The sequence below is a fragment of the Notolepis coatsorum genome (assembly GCF_963971535.1).
Source record: "Notolepis coatsorum genome assembly, chromosome: 1".
NCBI classification, from domain to species: Eukaryota; Metazoa; Chordata; class Actinopteri; order Aulopiformes; family Paralepididae; genus Notolepis; species Notolepis coatsorum.
Window position 1 is genome coordinate 91,812,889 of NC_140165.1, and position 19,344 is coordinate 91,832,232.

General features: G+C 44.2%; 1 protein-coding gene across 1 annotated transcript in view; it reads right to left on the reverse strand.

Annotated features, from left to right (window-relative positions):
• Nucleotides 1-19,344, reverse strand: part of stk26 (serine/threonine protein kinase 26) — a 128,467-nt gene that overhangs the window by 31,180 nt on the left and 77,943 nt on the right. Inside the window, exons 2-6 of the mRNA XM_084326496.1 lie at nucleotides 17,101-17,169; nucleotides 16,576-16,737; nucleotides 16,193-16,249; nucleotides 9,999-10,107; nucleotides 5,807-5,964 (exon numbers count right to left, since the gene is read on the reverse strand). Of these exons, the coding sequence (XP_084182622.1) occupies nucleotides 5,807-5,964; nucleotides 9,999-10,107; nucleotides 16,193-16,249; nucleotides 16,576-16,737; nucleotides 17,101-17,169 (555 nt within the window). The remainder of the gene's footprint in view (nucleotides 1-5,806; nucleotides 5,965-9,998; nucleotides 10,108-16,192; nucleotides 16,250-16,575; nucleotides 16,738-17,100; nucleotides 17,170-19,344) is intronic.

Here is a 19,344-nt window from a genome sequence, read left to right on the forward strand (position 1 = left end):
GGCAATGTAGCAATAGAATTTAAAAAGTTATAGCCCTGCAAAGAAGGGGACTTTCTCTATAGACAAATAGAGCCGGCAACCTACGGTTGATAATGAATTTAACCCATGGCAGCCAAAGTGTTAATGACCACTACACATACTATCACCAACTGTTATTAATGACCACTACATACTATCACCAACTGTTATTAATGACCACTACTACATACTATCACCAACTGTTATTAATGACCACTACACATACTATCACCAACTGTTATTAATGACCACTACTACATACTATCACCAACTGTTATTAATGACCACTACTACATACTATCACCAACTGTTATTAATGACCACTACTACATACTATCACCAACTGTTATTAATGACCACTACTACATACTATCACCAACTGTTATTAATGACCACTACATACTATCACCAACTGTTATTAATGACCACCACTACATACTATCACCAACTGTTATTAATGACCACTACATACTATCACCAACTGTTATTAATGACCACTACTACATACTATCACCAACTGTTATTAATGACCACTACACATACTATCACCAACTGTTATTAATGACCACTACATACTATCACCAACTGTTATTAATGACCACTACATACTATCACCAACTGTTATTAATGACCACTACATACTATCACCAACTGTTATTAATGACCACTACATACTATCACCAACTGTTATTAATGACCACTACATACTATCACCAACTGTTATTAATGACCACTACATACTATCACCAACTGTTATTAACACTTTGGGTGCCGGAAAACGCTTTAACACGTCATTCCCGGCCATGCTCAAGTTGCCGAAGACGCTTTACAGCGTCTTTAATATCAATATTTCAAAAATCTGGGATCGGATTCATATGTCCCCTCCGCTGGCCTGAGATCCACCAGGAGGACCCACTGAGCTCTCTGGCGGTTCAGGAGCGCCATCTGGTGGCCGATCAGCGCAATCGCTTAACAGGAAGTGCCGTAGAGGTTGTGCTGGACGGCCGTATTACTTCCGGGCACTCGCTAATAGGTCCCGGGACTCGATCTCAACACACTACATAGCGATCGATTGCCAATAACTCGATAAACAACATGATTTTGACGTATATACCATTATACAAGCTGGAGATGGACCGGGTAAATCTACATCCCATAATGATACAATTTCTACTCTACGATGATCGCCCAACGGCGCGCGAGACTGGGGTGAGTTTTAGCGTGTAAAGTTACCGTCTTCGATACTAACTGCTATTATCAACATTTGACCCACATTAGATGATTGGTATAACGCTGCCCATGGAATTATAAACGCCCCCTAGCCCATCCGGTCAACATCAGATGACGTGTAGTAACTTCTAGAAGTACGTCTAGTTGGAATTTTTTATATCGCGCTGATTGCCATAAAACTGTATTGCATCATCAATATAATGTATTTGGGGCTATAGATCACGTTCTGGAGAAAGCTGCAGAAAGAGATGAAAACATACTTATACATTAGACCATACTTTACTATGAATATGTGAATGAAAAAGTTTAACGTTGCTACACAATGAACAATACATATAGGACTTTGAATGGGCCCTAATAATGGCAATGTAGCAATAGAATTTAAAAAGTTATAGCCCTGCAAAGAAGGGGACTTTCTCTATAGACAAATAGAGCCGGCAACCTACGGTTGATAATGAATTTAACCCATGGCAGCCAAAGTGTTAATGACCACTACACATACTATCACCAACTGTTATTAATGACCACTACATACTATCACCAACTGTTATTAATGACCACTACTACATACTATCACCAACTGTTATTAATGACCACTACACATACTATCACCAACTGTTATTAATGACCACTACTACATACTATCACCAACTGTTATTAATGACCACTACTACATACTATCACCAACTGTTATTAATGACCACTACTACATACTATCACCAACTGTTATTAATGACCACTACTACATACTATCACCAATTGTTTGTTTATTTTGGTTCGTCTCTGTAGGAGGAGCTTCCAGGATAAAGCCTGGGATAGAAGCTCATCATAGTTTTGTATTTTGCAATGATATTTCTTTTTTACAGAAATGTTAAATTGTTGTGCTGCAGACTTTATTTTCCCACTGGTGAACAAAAATAAAATAAAAACAAAACACTGGGTGATGACAACTTGCCTAAGACTCCCTTTTCCCACCGCTTGGCCACATCCTAACAATTGGTGTCAGAAGTGTAAAGAAGACTACGAGCAGCAACAACAACCAGAGCCTACAGAGGAGGAGGCCAGCTCCAAAAGGCTGGACGCAGGTGTTTGAGACTTGTACGCGGTACCAGATGGAACGAGACAAGCGGCAAGAGAAGGAGGCAGCCAAAAGGAGAACAGGAGTTCAGTGTTCACAACCACCCGGTCACCCAGCTCCAGTTGGATCTGGAGGCAACCAGGTCCGGCCCGTCATCGGTTCCAGCCAATGGGGTTCCAGGCGGAGAACCCAAGATGGTGAGGTGGGAGGAGCAACAACCGGTAAGCCTTTTGTACATGGAGGAAGAGGAAGAGGAAGAGAGACGATATGCAGCCGACTACCTCTGGCAGTGGCTGCTCCAGCGGTGGGATGAGATGGAAGCTACTCCAGAGCTGGTTCCCCAGCTTACCGACAAGCTCCCGCTCTACTGGTCACAGTGGACCCTGAAGTACCCAGCTTCAACTCCACTTGAGCAGTACCACCGGGCCATGAGGTTCCTGCTGGAGGAGAATGAGATTGGAGTGGATCCGGAGGCCCTGCCGTGTGAGTGCCACCTCCACTCTTCAGATCATCACTCCTGCAGGTTTTGTAGGGAGGGTCATACGTGGCCAGAATGTACCTCAGCCACAGCTGAGAGATGGTGTGGCCACTGCCGTCGCTTTGGGCATCATGTTAATTCCTGTGTTTACCACCATCCCTGGCCTGCCATGACGGACCCTGTACCTGACCTGGATGGTCTGCAGGTTGAGGTCCAGAGAGTGGTGGAGGAAAATAACTTCTCCAGACCCGAGGAGAATCTTCTCCTTTGCCCCATGTTAGAGGAGGAGGCTGCTGAATCTCAACCTGAGGAAGAGGAGGCTGCCCTTGTGTCTCGGAGTGAGGATGATGAGGCTGGAGTTCAATCGCAGAATGAGGAAGAGGAGGCTGAAGTTGAATTGCAGAATGTGGAAGAAGCTCAACCTCAAACTGAGGATGAAGCAGCTGATTCTCAACCTGAAGAGCAGGAGCAGCTGATTCTCAACCTGATGGACCCAACTGTAGGTGAAAAACTCATGACCTGGCTGGCACCGCACGGCCCCAGGGCTCTGGTTCTACACATGGCAGAAGTAGGTCAACGCAGAGAGAGAGCTGAAAAGTGCCTCGTCATGATACGACTCAGCACTTCAGCATGAGACCACAGAACACACACTACACAAAAGGAACCATTTTCTATAGCTGGGCATGACGTCCATTAACAAAGTAAACAGATATGCTTACGAATTACATAATAGTCGTCTTTCTTGGTGTGTGTGTGTGTGTGTGTGTGTGTGTATAAAGATAGGGCGCCCCACCCTGCCCAGAGGAGATGCCTGTAATGTATCATAGTGTGGCGAACGCAAACAACAAGCCAGAGCTAGAAGACCTACCCTTTTTCACAACCGAATTTTAAATGTTCACAATCGATGAATGTCAAATGGATTTTATTTTGACAAGTCGATTATTCATTTGATTATAGAATATTCATTGACAGCCCTACTTAAACAGTAACTGCACACTATATCACCCCTGAGTGGAACACGGAAAGCCACGTTCTGCAAACTTTCCCCCACTGTGCCGAAATCATACCGAACTGTGACTTAAAAACCAAGGTATGGGGGAGCGCCAGTAGCTCACCGCGTACCTCGAACGCTATTTCGGCGTCGGGGACAACCGTGCGCGTCACGGATCTGGGGTAGCGAGTTCGACTCCCGGACTAGCCGTATTTTCTCAGAGTGTCTTTCCCCCCATCTATACCCCCATTCAACCTGTTTCTGTCGGTCATACTTGACCAGAAAAAGCGATAAACGCGAAAAGAACCAGCTGACTGGTCAAAGTAAAAAAAAAAAAAAAAAAAAAACAAGGTATGTACCGAACCGTGGTTTCTGTGTACCGTTGTGTTCCCTAGCACTTTCTACATTGCACTACTTTTATTGTCTTTTATACCTATTCTCATGTCTGCACTTGCATTGCTTTTATTCTGTTAAAGGCCAACTTGCAGGTTGTATTTTTGTTCAATAAACAATGTGGACTAGGCCAACGGTGACTTTCATGAAGAAGGACATTTTTTTTATTGAAATTGTCCCAGTTTTAGCATTTTTATCAAACATTTTGTCTGCCCAACACAATCACCACGCACGTGGATATTTTAATCAATGGTTCATAACGTGCACATGTAATCGAAATGATGTCGTCACGTCAGGTGCAGTGCACCAGGGGGCTCTGAGAGTCACACACAGCTAGTGGCAGGCAGAGAGCCTTGCTACTACTAGCCGAGTGATGAATGAAAATGTATCCGTTTCACCTAACAACACTATTGCTCCGTGATCATAGCCATCCATCTCTAAAGCTAACCACTATTTGTAAAAGCCACAACCACGTTACCATTTGTAATAATGTAAATCATTGTGTCGTTGTACATATTGTGTATACACCGTTAGAAGCTAACGTAGCTTAGCTTGGTAGCTATTGTGCTAACAACATACCCCGACGTCTAGCTTGTTGTGATTTAAAATGGTTCTCTCCTCTTTGTATACCTTTGTCCTCACAAGTATTCTGCCAGGGAACTTATGGACACGACAATAGTAGTAGTTATAAGGTGTTTGATCATTGTGTCGTTGTACATATTGTGTATACACCGTTAGAAGCTAACGTAGCTTAGCTTGGTAGCTATTGTGCTAACAACATACAGCTTGTAACGTTAGTGGTACACGATAGCTATGAGCTAACTAACGTGTCCATAAGTTCCCTGGCAGAATACTTGTGAGGACAAAGGTATACAAAGAGGAGAGAACCATTTTAAATCGGGTATTTATGCCGGTGCCGGCTAACAAGCTAGACGCCGGGGTATGTTGTTAGCAGAATAGTAGCCCACTCGGTGCATCACAGTCACTGACTGTGATGCACCGAGTGGGCTAATATAGATCAACATGCAGCGACGTGTAGCTTGCATGATGCGTGTGCAGTGCTTTGCCACACAGGTCTGAGAAGAGGACCTGCACACCTGCACATGATTTTACTCGTTCCCCAAACTCCTCTACATGCCCCGATCTAAAATGGTTCACGACAGTAGACATAATGCTAACGTTAGCCAGCGCCATATATCCAGTAGTACTATGACCCGGACGAGCATAAGGCATACGTTTCCTGACGTGACGTCACAGCCCTACTAGCGTCTGATAAGCTTTTAGATTTGCTCGTGCATGTTATTCGTGCGTGGACCTTTTTAACTCTTTCGGAGTGCCATTTCCGGTGTCAAATGGAAATAAATTAATAATTCAATTAGATACCAATGATGTAAACTACCCATAATTGCAGAGTAGGGTTTAACCTGCAAGTTGGCCTTTAACTGTATGCTAATGTTACGCCTATGTTCATGTTATGCTATTTGCTGTGAAGCACTTTGAGCTGCAATCCATGTATGAAAGGTGGTATATAAATAAAGTTATTATTATGTGTGAGCGATTAAATGAGTGAGCACAGAGAGAGAGACAGAGAGACTGAGTGTGTGTGTCCATGTCCCACCTTAGAGTCATAAGCAGACTGTTGTATGACTTCAGGTGCCATCCAAAATGGCGTACCGACGAACGTCTCCCTCTTGATCTGGGTGTCTGTCAGCTGACCTGCCACCCCGAAGTCCGCTAGCTTCACCTGCCCGTGCTCCGACAGCAACACGTTAGCCGCTAGAGAGAGAGAGAGGGGGGAGAAAGGAGGGAAGGATAGAGATGACAGGAAGAGAAAGTGTGAGGTGGGTCTGCTGTAGACCTTCTTCACCTGCCACTTCTGAGCGCCGATCACGGCTGTCGTTGCGAAGAGACTATTGAAAACCCATCAGAAACGCGGTGCTCTTTTGCTAAAAGTAGACTAGTCAACTGTTAGTGTTCTGAGCACTAAAAACATTATCAGCTCTCAGTGACTGTGATGCAAGCCTTGATTGATTGATTGATTGATTGATCAGTGCAAGTCACTGATTCGACGGTAGTAGCCAGGTTAATGTGCACCATCAAGCACTGGTTAAAGACCAGACCAAAGGTACTCACCGTTGCATTAGGGTTTCACACACACACGCGGCAGGGTTTGAAAGCTCGGCATTGCTAATAAACATTTTAAATCGAGTAAAAAAATCACTAAGCTAGCCTTGGCTAAAATGGCTGCTTCCGCATTTTGACGCAGGAGCGCTGTGATTGCTGGGCGCACCAGGCATGTGACTAGGGATGGGAATCAAAAACCGGTTCCCGTTGGGAGCCGGTTCCTAATTGTCCGATTCCTGGAATCGCATGCCTCCGTGACTATCGGTTCCTCTTATCGGTGCCAGGTTTTTCTGACAGTTGCGCATTTCAAAACAATAACGTTAGCGCCACGCATGTAGCCATGGCAGACTATTTGATTCCTTAAGGGCTCGAAATTGCCTGGGTTTTGGTCATATGCTCACGAAATGCTCCCGCTGTTTGAAAGTGCAGTGATTGAAAACTACTCGAATGCTTTAGAACCGAGTCATTCATTTAATCCGGGGCAACCTAACAGCCACGGAGCTAACGCTAGCTAATCAAGCTCATACAGACACACAGAGAGAGATAACAGCTGACAGCAGGTAGTACAGGTACAAATACAAAAAAAAATTGTGGGGGCTGTTGTGTAAACCTTGTACTCTTTAGTTCACATATAATAAGAGACAGAGGGTTGACTGTTTACTAGTAGGTAAGTCAGGAAGTACCGTGCAACATACAAACATGTCCGTGTAGCAACACGAGCCAACACCTTACAGGACAGGGGCGAGCGGGGAGGGAGCTGTGTGTGTGTGTGTGTGTGTGTGTGTGTGTGTGTGTGTGCGTGCGTGCGCTGGTCTTCGAAAGACCAGAGACAGAGAAGTCAGAGGAATAACGACCTGTTGAATGCAACTACGGTTCACTAGATTAAATTAGTTTAAGAATAAAATTATTAAAATTTAAAAAAATTAAGATAATCTCAAATACATTATTTTATTTAAGTGTAGGCTATAGTTGATCTTTTTTGTTTACAGTTTTTGTATTTTTCTGGGGGGCTCAACAATAAATGACAATCAGAAATGTCAAGTTGCATGTTGTTATTCTAACCAGCTTAGTTCTGTTGCATTTCCAATTTATTTATTTAAATTAGAAATGTATCAGGGATCGATAAGGGAATCGATAAAGAATCGGATCGATAAGCAGAATCGATAATGGAATCGTATAGATAAAATCTTATCAATTCCCATCCCTACATGTGACAAAGCAGCCAGCAATCACAGCGCTCCTGCGTCAAAATGCGGAAGCAGCCATTTTAGCCAAGGCTAGCTCAGTGATTTATTTACTCGTTTCTAAAAAAAAATTAAAACGTTTATTAGCAACGCCGAGCTTTCAAACGCCGCAGTGTGTGTGTGTGTGAAACCCTAATGCAATGGTGAGTACCTTTGAAATTTATATCTGATATATTTTGGACCCACCGCTCGTCTTTAACCAGTGCTTGATGGTACACATTAACCTGGCTACTACCGTCGAATCAGTGACTGCGTATTCAAGCAAGGCTTGCATCACAGTCACGAAAGGGGCTACTCTCAGGAGTGTCCAGAAGGAATGCACAATAGCTAATGAGAAAAAGAAGCCAGCTCTGAAGACACGTTTCCTTAACCACTACACCATCTCTGAGCACTACACCATCTCTGAGCACTACACCATCTCTGAGCACTACACCATCTCTGAGCACTACACCATCTCTGAGCACTACACCATCTCTGAGCACTACACCATCTCTGACCACTACACCATCTCCGGGCACTACACCATCTCCGGGCACTACACCATCTCTGAGCACTACACCATCTCCGGGCACTACACCATCTCCGGGCACTACACCATCTCTGAGCACTACACCATCTCTGAGCACTACACCATCTCTGAGCACTACACCATCTCTGAGCACTACACCATCTCCGGGCACTACACCATCTCTGAGCACTACACCATCTCTGAGCACTACACCATCTCTGAGCACTACACCATCTCTGAGCACTACACCATCTCCGGGAACTACACCATCTCCGGGCACTACACCATCTCCGGGCACTACACCATCTCTGACCACTACACCATCTCTGAGCACTACACCATCTCTGAGCACTACACCATCTCTGAGCACTACACCATCTCCGGGCACTACACCATCTCTGAGCACTACACCATCTCTGAGCACTACACCATCTCTGAGCACTACACCATCTCTGAGCACTACACCATCTCCGGGCACTACACCATCTCCGGGCACTACACCATCTCCGGGCACTACACCATCTCCGGGCACTACACCATCTCCGGGCACTACACCATCTCCGGGCACTACACCATCTCCGGGCACTACACCATCTCCGGGCACAGCCAATGTAATCCTGGTCACAACAATGAGGGAAACGGTAATATATTTACATTGTTAGCCAGGCTAGCGATCTAAACAGTCAAACCATGCCCAAGGTATTCCTTTAGTCCAGTTTAGACCCATCCACATACTGTACCTTTGATATCTCTATGAATCTCAGTTTAGACCTATCCATATATTTGATGTCTCTATGAATCTCAGTTTAGACCTATCCATATCTTTGATGTCTCTATGAATCTCAGTTTAGACCTATCCATATACCTTTGATGTCTCCGAGTCCCAGTTTAGACATATTCATATGTTTGATGTCTATGAATCTCAGTTTAGACCTATCCATACCTTTGATGTCTCTATGAATCTCAGTTTTAGACCTATCCATACCTTTGATGTCTCTATGAATCTCAGTTTAGACCTATCCATACCTTTGATGTCTCTATGAATCTAAGTTTAGACCTATCCATACCTTTGATGTCTCTATGAATCTCAGTTTTAGACCTATCCATACCTTTGATGTCTCTATGAATCTAAGTTTAGACCTATCCATACCTTTGATGTCTCTATGAATCTCAGTTTAGACCTATCCATACCTTTGATGTCTCTATGAATCTAAGTTTAGACCTATCCATACCTTTGATGTCTCTATGAATCTCAGTTTTAGACCTATCCATACCTTTGATGTCTCTATGAATCTCAGTTTTAGACCTATCCATACCTTTGATGTCTCTATGAATCTCAGTTTTAGACCTATCCATACCTTTGATGTCTCTATGAATCTCAGTTTTAGACCTATCCATACCTTTGATGTCTCTATGAATCTGAGTTTAGACCTATCCATACCTTTGATGTCTATGAATCTCAGTTTAGACCTATCCATACCTTTGATGTCTCTATGAATCTCAGTTTAGACCTATCCATACCTTTGATGTCTCTATGAATCTCAGTTTAGACCTATCCATACCTTTGATGTCTCTATGAATCTCAGTTTAGACCTATCCATACCTTTGATGTCTCTATGAATCTAAGTTTAGACCTATCCATACCTTTGATGTCTCTATGAATCTAAGTTTAGACCTATCCATACCTTTGATGTCTCTATGAATCTCAGTTTTAGACCTATCCATACCTTTGATGTCTCTATGAATCTCAGTTTTAGACCTATCCATACCTTTGATGTCTCTATGAATCTCAGTTTAGACATATCCATACCTTTGATGTCTCTATGAATCTCAGTTTTAGACCTATCCATACCTTTGATGTCTCTATGAATCTCAGTTTAGACCTATCCATACCTTTGATGTCTCTATGAATCTCAGTTTAGACCTATCCATACCTTTGATGTCTCTGTGAATCTTCTTCTCAGAGTGTAGGTAGTCCAGTCCCTTCAGGATCTCCTTCAGCATGGTCGCTATCTGAGACTCGTCAAATGGGCCTGCTCGCAACTACACACACACACACACACACACAAGCATGCAACATGATATACGAGCACACAAAACACAAACCCTTGTACTGAAGAACCATATAAGTCTCTTTTTGAAATGTGTTGGACAGCCCATGTCTTTGCAGTTGTGAAGTTAATGAAGTTAGTGTGAATGTGATATAATATCACAAGAAACTACTCAACATTGACCGCCTTTAACTAGAAGTGAACACAACAACTTTCCATCTTTAGATAATACAGTTTGAAGACAATAGTTCTCATTCACTAACGCCGAAATTGACGAGTTTACTCTCCAGAGTCCCACTCAACATCCGAAGGGCTTTCCCTCTGCTATGCAACCGAGCCATACGCTATCCTGCCTTGAAAACATCTCACTTAGGGCTACATCCACAAAGAATGGATTGCACGGAGCAAGTTGCACCTTTACTTACAATTCATTATGAATTGAAAATGGGGGACCCTGATGTAAACAAGACAAAAGTATTTCCCTGGTCTGCATTCCCTTAACACTTTCAGTGCCACCAGGTGGCGCCAGACTTCGTGCTAGAATGCCACCATCCACTTTAATGTTAACGTTAATATCGCCTAATCTATGTTTTAAATTATGTGTCTAATCTGCCCGTCGCTTATCAAAGAATCATTTTACAGTCAGTGCCGTCAAGGCAGATTGGTTTTTTATCGCTTCATTTCCGTTTGAGAGCATTTTCGTCTTTTACTGGAATATTCCAGAATGTTGATATTTGTCGGCCTATTTATGAATCGTTTTCAAATAAACGCTAGATGATCAATATTATACGTACACGCACGCCCATTCGAGCCGCGCGCTGATAATAGCCATTTTCATTTCCTCATGGATTTTACAGTGAAACCGATAAGAGCACATTTCACAAAACAGCTTATATCTTCATCAAAACGAGTCTGATTATCCTAACACTGATAACATAGATTCCTTACCTGACATCAGATGGTATCCAACTGGTATATTCCAATTCCTGATCACCATTCGAAAAAAATCGATAAGTGTATAGATATAACGTGTATACAGTAGAACTCATGATCCGCAGCGCTCAGAGGATCCATAATGAACTCTAGTAACCCCGGCTGCATCAGTGGACTGGAAAATGTGGAGTACAGGATTTTTTTTCCCCATCCATTTTCATTGAGTCCATTCCAAAATCCCTGATGTCATCTGGGAGACGATAGGGGGCGCTTTTTTCCACATCTGATCGCCGGCGGTTCTCGGGTAGGCTCGCGTGATGCAATTATGATTTCAGATCGCTTAAAAAAAAATAAAAAATTTAAATCCGAGAAATCTCGTGAGTGGCAATCAAAGTGTTAACAATTGTGTGTATTGAGCCATACTGTATTGTACCCATTCTGCAATCTGTTAATACAATTTTCATTCAATCAATCACCGTGCAGATTGATTGATTGAATGAACGTTTTATTAACAGATTGCAGAATGGGTACAATACAGCTCAATACACACAATTGTTAAGGGGATGCAGACCAGAGAAAGACTTTCGTCTTGTTTACATCAGGGCCCCCCCATTTTCAATTCATAATGAATTGTAAAGGGTGCAACTTGCTCCGTGCAATCCATTCTTTGTGGATCTAGCCCTTAGTGTCTTCTCAAAACTGTTTGGACCCCGATGTAAACAAAACGAAAGTCTTTTTCTGGTCTGCATCCTCTTAGCAGTGGTTTTGTATTGAGCCGTACTGTATTGTACCCATCCTGCAATCTGTTAATACAGTTTTCAATCAATCAATCAATCAATCAATCAATCAATCAATCTAGCTAAACCCTCACTCGCTTGACCCTCTTCCAGCAACTCTCCAGGTCGCGCCCCACTTAACATTTTCAACACTTCACTGCCTACTGGTGTGGTGCCCTTGGCTTTTAAATATATAGAGATGCTGGTCGTTGGCCCCCCAAATCAGACAGGCCTGTTTGAGGACATCTCTCTCAAATTTGATACCCATCATGTCTCTCAGAGTTCCACCATAAAAACATTGGAGTAATTTTTTATTCCTCACTCTCATTTAATGCACATATTAAAAACTTCACCAAAATTGCCTTCTTCCATCTCCGTAATATCGCAAAAATGCATCCTATTTTAACTTTCACCGACCCCGAAACCCTAATTCATGCGTTTGTCATCACGACTACATTACTGTAATGTTTTCAGGCCTACCTAACTCGAGCCTGAAAGATCTTCAACATGGTGCAAAATGCGGCTGCACCGATGCTAACTAAAACTAGAAGATTTGATCATATCACACCCTCCCTACACTGGCTTCCCATCCAGGCCAGATCTGACGTTAAAGTGTTGCTACTCACTTAAAAAGATTTGAATGGGCTTGCACCGCTCTATCTATCCGAACACATTACGCGATACTCGCCCCCTCGCGCTCTCCATTCACAAAATGCTCCCATCGATCCCTAGGGTAAAAAAAAAATTCGCCACGCTCCCTACCTGCGGAATAAATTACCCGCCGTCATCAGGGGCGCCTGCTCTGTCAACGTTTTTAAATCCTCGCTCAAGACCCATCTTTTCTCTCTCTCATTCAGCCTACCCTGATCTCACCTGGTCGGGATATACCCTAGTCTGGTTAGTTCAGTTAGGATGACTGTTTCTTGCTCCCATGTCTGCCTATTGGGACATGGGAGCTCTTCTAACCCTTGTCCCCGTCTCTCTGTGAGTGGATGTCTCGAGTGATAGTGTGTTGATATACAGGTACACAGCCTATATACAGCCAGCCCTGGTCCTGCCCCCGTTGGGCCTGTCATGTGATCTTCCCTGCGCCATCCTTGATGTGGCCAACAGCGTAGACTGCAGCGGCTGTTCTTCCTCAAACTGGATCTGAGCACCACAGGTGCGATGGATCCGCTCTACGTCGCCCTCAGTTGACCGGAATCTAACCTGATACTTTGAGCTCTGAGCCTTGACTTTGAGCCTTCATCTTATTTTCATACCAGCGCTTGTATTCCTATGCTCTTTTGTTCTTAGCTCTATTTTATTTTAATTGTAAAATGTTCTCATGTACTTTAGATACTATTGCTACCATGTAAGTATGTATATGTGTTTTATTACATGTATACATACATATATAACAATTATTGGCTTGTTCTATTCTCCATCCACCTAGCGTCCACAGCAACACTATAATATCACCGACATCCTGATGGGGGATCCCCTTCGAATTGCTTGTGTTGTAAATGTGGATTTTATGGTGGTTTTTGCTTTTTAGCCATTGGGACATTCCAGAGGGAGCTAGGAGACAGGGCGGGCATACCGCACCGCAGCCGTCCATCAGCCACGATGGGTTTGGGTGGCCTTGTACTCATATTGACACTATTAAATCAGATGTCACGCTAAGATGTCATGTTCTACTCCTTACAACAGTTAGGTCTGCGTTTACTGGCCAGTGCACCATGTATATACCATATAGGCCTATATATGTATTTATTCTTACCATATATACTTATATCTGTCTGCATATAATCCCCTTTACATATATTTAGATACTATATAATCTGTACATATCCCTTACCTACTCTTACTAGTTATGCTGCTGGGTAGTATGACTTACTACTGGACTTTACCTCCATCACTATACATATTAATACTACAACTCTGTAGTAGCATTGTACTACATACATCCGATTAGCACTATTACGCAGTAGTGCTAATTTATATATTTTATACCCAGTTTAATCACCTGTATACGTTGTATATTACTATTGCACTTTACTGTTACATTTGCACTCTGGTTGGATGCCAAAGTTATTTTCGTTGTACTGTACTTGGGCTGTATAATGACGATACATTTTTAATCTAATCTCATTTTGATCAGTCGCACATTGCTTTCACGTTGCCCATGGACTCTGTCCTCTGCACACGGCCCTGTGTTGCACGCCCCTATAAGGAGCTGGCGGGGGCGTGTATATACGGTATGCAGATACAGGTGTACGAGAACACGCATTCCAACCAGCTGCATTCTTCACTCGGGGAGCGCAGCAGAGAACACGTTGGCCGTCTATGAACACATTCTCAGGCGTTCAGGAATCTGGTGGGATTCTTTCTTACGTTTGTTCTTACAAAGTTCTTAAAAAGATATTTACAAAGACACGAACATTTGAGTGAGTGAGGTCCAATGTTCCTCTGAAAACTTAAAAACAGACTTATATGGTTCTTCATCCGAGGTGCTGGACTATAAATCACTGTCATCACAGTATGCTATGAAGACAAGATTCAACAAAGCTGGGATACTAGTCAGGACTAACACAACTCACACACTCCCCTGAAGCCTAGTCAGGACTAACAGGATCTCACACACTCCCCTGAAGCCCTGTGAGGACTAACAGGATCTCACACACTCCCCTGAAGCCTAGTCAGGACTAACAGGATCTCACACACTCCCCTGAAGCCTAGTCAGGACTAACAGGATCTCACACACTCCCCTGAAGCCCTGTGAGGACTAACAGGATCTCACACACTCCCCCGAAGCCTAGTCAGGACTAACAGGATCTCACACACTCCCCTGAAGCCTAGTCAGGACTAACACGACTCACACACTCCCCTGAAGCCTAGTCAGGACTAACACGACTCACACACTCCCCTGAAGCCCTGTGAGGACTAACACGACTCACACACTCCCCTGAAGCCCTGGTGGGAAACATGGTTCCAACTACCTGCCGGAATGGAGCGGCAAGAGTTCAACTGTAGCTCAGCAGTGAGGAGCACCTTGTGAGGTGCAGGTGTAGTGGTCTGTCCTCAGCAGTGAGGTGTAGTGGTCTGTCCTCAGCAGTGAGGTGTAGTGGTCTGTCCTCAGCAGTGAGGTGTAGTGGTCTGTCCTCAGCAGTGAGGTGCAGTGGTCTGTCCTCAGCAGTGAGGTGCAGGTGTAGTGGTCTGTCCTCAGCAGTGAGGTGTAGTGGTCTGTCCTCAGCAGTGAGGTGTAGTGGTCTGTCCTCAGCAGTGAGGTGCAGTGGTCTGTCCTCAGCAGTGAGGTGCAGGTGTAGTGGTCTGTCCTCAGCAGTGAGGTGCAGGTGTAGTGGTCTGTCCTCAGCAGTGAGGTGTAGTGGTCTGTCCTCAGCAGTGAGGTGTAGTGGTCTGTCCTCAGCAGTGAGGTGCAGTGGTCTGTCCTCAGCAGTGAGGTGCAGGTGTAGTGGTCTGTCCTCAGCAGTGAGGTGCAGGTGTAGTGGTCTGTCCTCAGCAGTGAGGTGTAGTGGTCTGTCCTCAGCAGTGAGGTGTAGTGGTCTGTCCTCAGCAGTGAGGTGTAGTGGTCTGTCCTCAGCAGTGAGGTGTAGGTGTAGTGGTCTGTCCTCAGCAGTGAGGTGCAGGTGTAGTGGTCTGTCTGTCCTCAGCAGTGAGGTGCAGTGGTCTGTCCTCAGCAGTGAGGTGTAGTGGTCTGTCCTCAGCAGTGAGGTGTAGTGGTCTGTCCTCAGCAGTGAGGTGCAGGTGTAGTGGTCTGTCCTCCGCAGTGAGGTGCAGTGGTCTGTCCTCAGCAGTGAGGTGCAGTGGTCTGTCCTCAGCAGTGAGGTGTAGTGGTCTGTCCTCAGCAGTAAGGTGCAGGTGTAGTGGTCTGTCCTCAGCAGTGAGGTGTAGTGGTCTGTCCTCAGCAGTGAGGTGCAGGTGTAGTGGTCTGTCCTCCGCAGTGAGGTGTAGTGGTCTGTCCTCCTGACTTGACTATGACTTCATGTTCTACACTGAGACTAGGAACTACACTTGAGACATAAGATGAATGACTTGAGTCTGACTTGAGACTCAAGCTAGGTTCCGCCTCTGCTTTACATATATTTGTCTTTCTCTTTGCTGCTCCAATAACCCTCCTCTTCCTCCTTCTTGTGTGTGTGTGGGGGGGGGGGGGGCATGGCAGTTAGAGTACCTTCCTCTTTTTATCCAGTAAACTCCTTAGTGTTTCCACATGCTTATAGAATAGACTGTGATGATAAGTCCTGATACCAGAGCTCATTATATTATACTGACCACATTTCTCTCAGAATGTGTGATATATCTGATTATCGTAACATCAAGGTACCATGGTGCTCATCACTTCATTCTAAACGCTCCGACACTCACCAGGTCCAGCGCTGAGCCACCACCAAGATACTCCATAATAATCCATAATTTACTGCCCTGAGAGAGAGAGAAGAAAGAGGGAGAGAGAGAAGAAAGCGGGAGAGAGAGAGAGAGAGAGAGAGAGAGAGAGAGAGAGGGGGGGGGGGGGAGAAGAGAGAAGAGAGAGAAAAGAAAGGGAGAAGGGAGAGAAAGAGAGGGAGAGAGAGAGAAGAAAGAGGGAAGGGTGAAATAGGGAGAGAAGAAAGTGAGAGAGAAGAGAGAGAAAAAGAGGGCGAGAAAAAGACAAAACAAACAAAGAAGATCATTTGAACAAGTGCAACAAGATAATGGATCCACAACTGAGTCACGTGTTTAAATGTGTTTCTATGCATCAGCTGCAGTACCTTGAGATAGGAGCCATAGTACTTGGTGATGTAGGGGCTGTCACACTGACTCAGCACTGTGATCTCCTGCTGGATGTCCTCAATCTCATCCTCCGCTTCCTCCAGGTCTATGGTCTTAATAGCAACCACACTCTGGCTACGATTATCTATACCTTTAAACACCTAGGGGAGAGAAGAGAAGAAACAATGAAGAAAAGAGACATTTAAATGTTTAATTAACTTTATTTGTCCAGAGGGGAATTTGTTAAGCTCATGAGAAAGTTTGGCAGTACAACACCACACACACACACAGAGAGAGAGAGAGAGAGAGAGAGAGAGAGAGAGAGAGAGAGAGAGAGAGAGAGAGAGAGAGAGAGAGAGAGAGAGAGAGAGAGAGAGAGAGAGAGAGAGAGAAGAGAGAGAAGAGAGAGAGAAGAGAGAGAGAAGAGAGAGAGAAGAGAGAGAGAAGAGAGAGAGAAGAGAGAGGAGAGAGAGAGAGAGAGAGAGAGAGAGAGAGAGAGAGACAAACCCAAAACGAACACCCACCTCTCCAAAGGATCCCTTCCCGATGCGATCCAATTTGGTGAACAGCTCTTCAGGATCTATGTGAGCACTCTGTAGAGAGGAGAGACGTGAGGTGAGGAGGTGAGGTGAGGGAGGGAGGGAGGAGAGGCGAGAAGGAAGAGGGATCATGAGTAGAGGTAGAGGGAGGTGTGGAAATAGGAAGAAAGAAAAGGAGAGAATGAATGTGCATCATATTCCAAACAGGCGTTCCAACAGGAGGAAGTGAGGGTGACTGAGGCACCAGAACAGGTATATAAACGTGATTAATTTTTTTTTTTTTTATTGTTGGGCTTTCTGTATTTTTTCACCCATCCCAATTTAGTCGTTATGCCAATTCCCTTCCTGGTCGTTGCGCGCATTGCCCCACTGTCGGCCTGGGGAGGGTGTAGAACTACCACATGCCTCCTCCGATACATGTGTCAGAGTCGCCAGCCGCTTCTTTTCACCTGACAGTGAGGAGTATCACTGGGGGAACATAACACACGCGGAGGTTCACGCCATTTCCCCCAGATCCCCTCCCTGCTGAACAGGCGCCCCGACTGACCAGTAGGAGTCGCAGTTTACAGCGACCAGGACACATACCCCACCGGCTTCTGCACCGGCTTCCCACCCGCTAACACTGCCAATTGTGTTAGTAGGGACGACTGACCAAGCCGGAGGTACCGCTGACAGCTGGATTCAAACTAAACGTGATTTCTGCTCTTCCCGGGAGTTCTCTCTCACTGTTTCTCTCAATAGTTTTGCTGCGACAGACCTCGGTGTAAACAGCAGCATTTCCTACCGCGGTGTGTGCGTCCACCAACCGTGTCTCTCAGAAAGGAGCCACGAGTAACCGTGACAACACAGCACTGGATGTAAACACAGTGTTCTCCTGGGATGAGCTATATTGGTTAACATTAGTGATATAAACAGTGTTCTCCTGGGATGAGCTATATTGGTTAACATTAGTGATATAAACTAGGGATGCACCGAATGGGAAATTCTTGGCCGAAACCGATACCGAAAATAGGAAACAGTTGGCCGAAAACCGAATGCCGAAAATGATTAATATAAATATATATATATATATATATATATATATATATATATATATTTTTAGCTACCTGATTATGGCAAAAGACATGATTATGGCTAAACTTAACTTAAATAATATTAATAATCACTATTATGGGCCCATAAAACATTTATTCAGCACTTTTGAATGCATACATTAATTCCAGACTGTTAAGACTAAAAGACTACAACGATTGATGACGACTTCCTGTCCTCGCATTTCCATTTCCGGTTTAACGATAATACATTTTCAACAACAGATTGCTGCTAATTAAACACTTCATTTAAACGGAGTAACGTTAACGTTATGTCGAGTTCATACGTGTAGTGTAGTATGAACTCGTCATAACGTTAACATTACTCAGTGTCCACTGTTGCTGCCACCGTTGCGTCGCAGATGGATGTACACTGTTAGCTCCGTAGCTAATCCGCTCCTAGACTACTGATTAGCAGTACCGTTAAACGTCGGAGCTGACAATCAATACTCCCGGTTTTTTCTAATTTAGTTTTAGAACCGGGTTTCGGGGGGGGCATCCCTACTCACAAGAGGAGTTAGTTATCACAGGCTGTAGAATGCAGGAAGAGCTGCCAAGCTGCTCACGTTACATGTTGCGCATGCTACCGGTAATCCGGTATGTCTGTAGTCGCGTTTTGATGACGTCATCACAACAACACGTTATTTGACTTTCGGTCATATATTTTCGGTGCTAAAACCCTTTCGGCCGAAAGCCGAAAGAGCCTTTATTTAAACATTTTTCGATCGATAATTTTCGGTAGCCGAATTTTCGGTGCATCCCTAATATAAACACAGTGTTCTCCTGGGATGAGCTATATTGGTTAACATTAGTGATATAAACACAGTGTTCTCTGGGATGAGCTATATTGGTTAACATTAGTGATATAAACACAGTGTTCTCCTGGGATGAGCTATATTGGTTAACATTAGTGATATAAACAGTGTTTTCCTGGGATGAGCTATATTGGTTAACATTAGTGATATAAACACAGTGTTCTCCTGGGATGAGCTATAATGCTATATTGGTTAACATTAGTGATATAAACAGTGTTCTCCTGGGATGAGCTATATTGGGTAACATTAGTGATATAAACAGTGTTCTCCTGGGATGAGCTATATTGGTTAACGTTAGCAATATACAAATCTACACAAGCTGG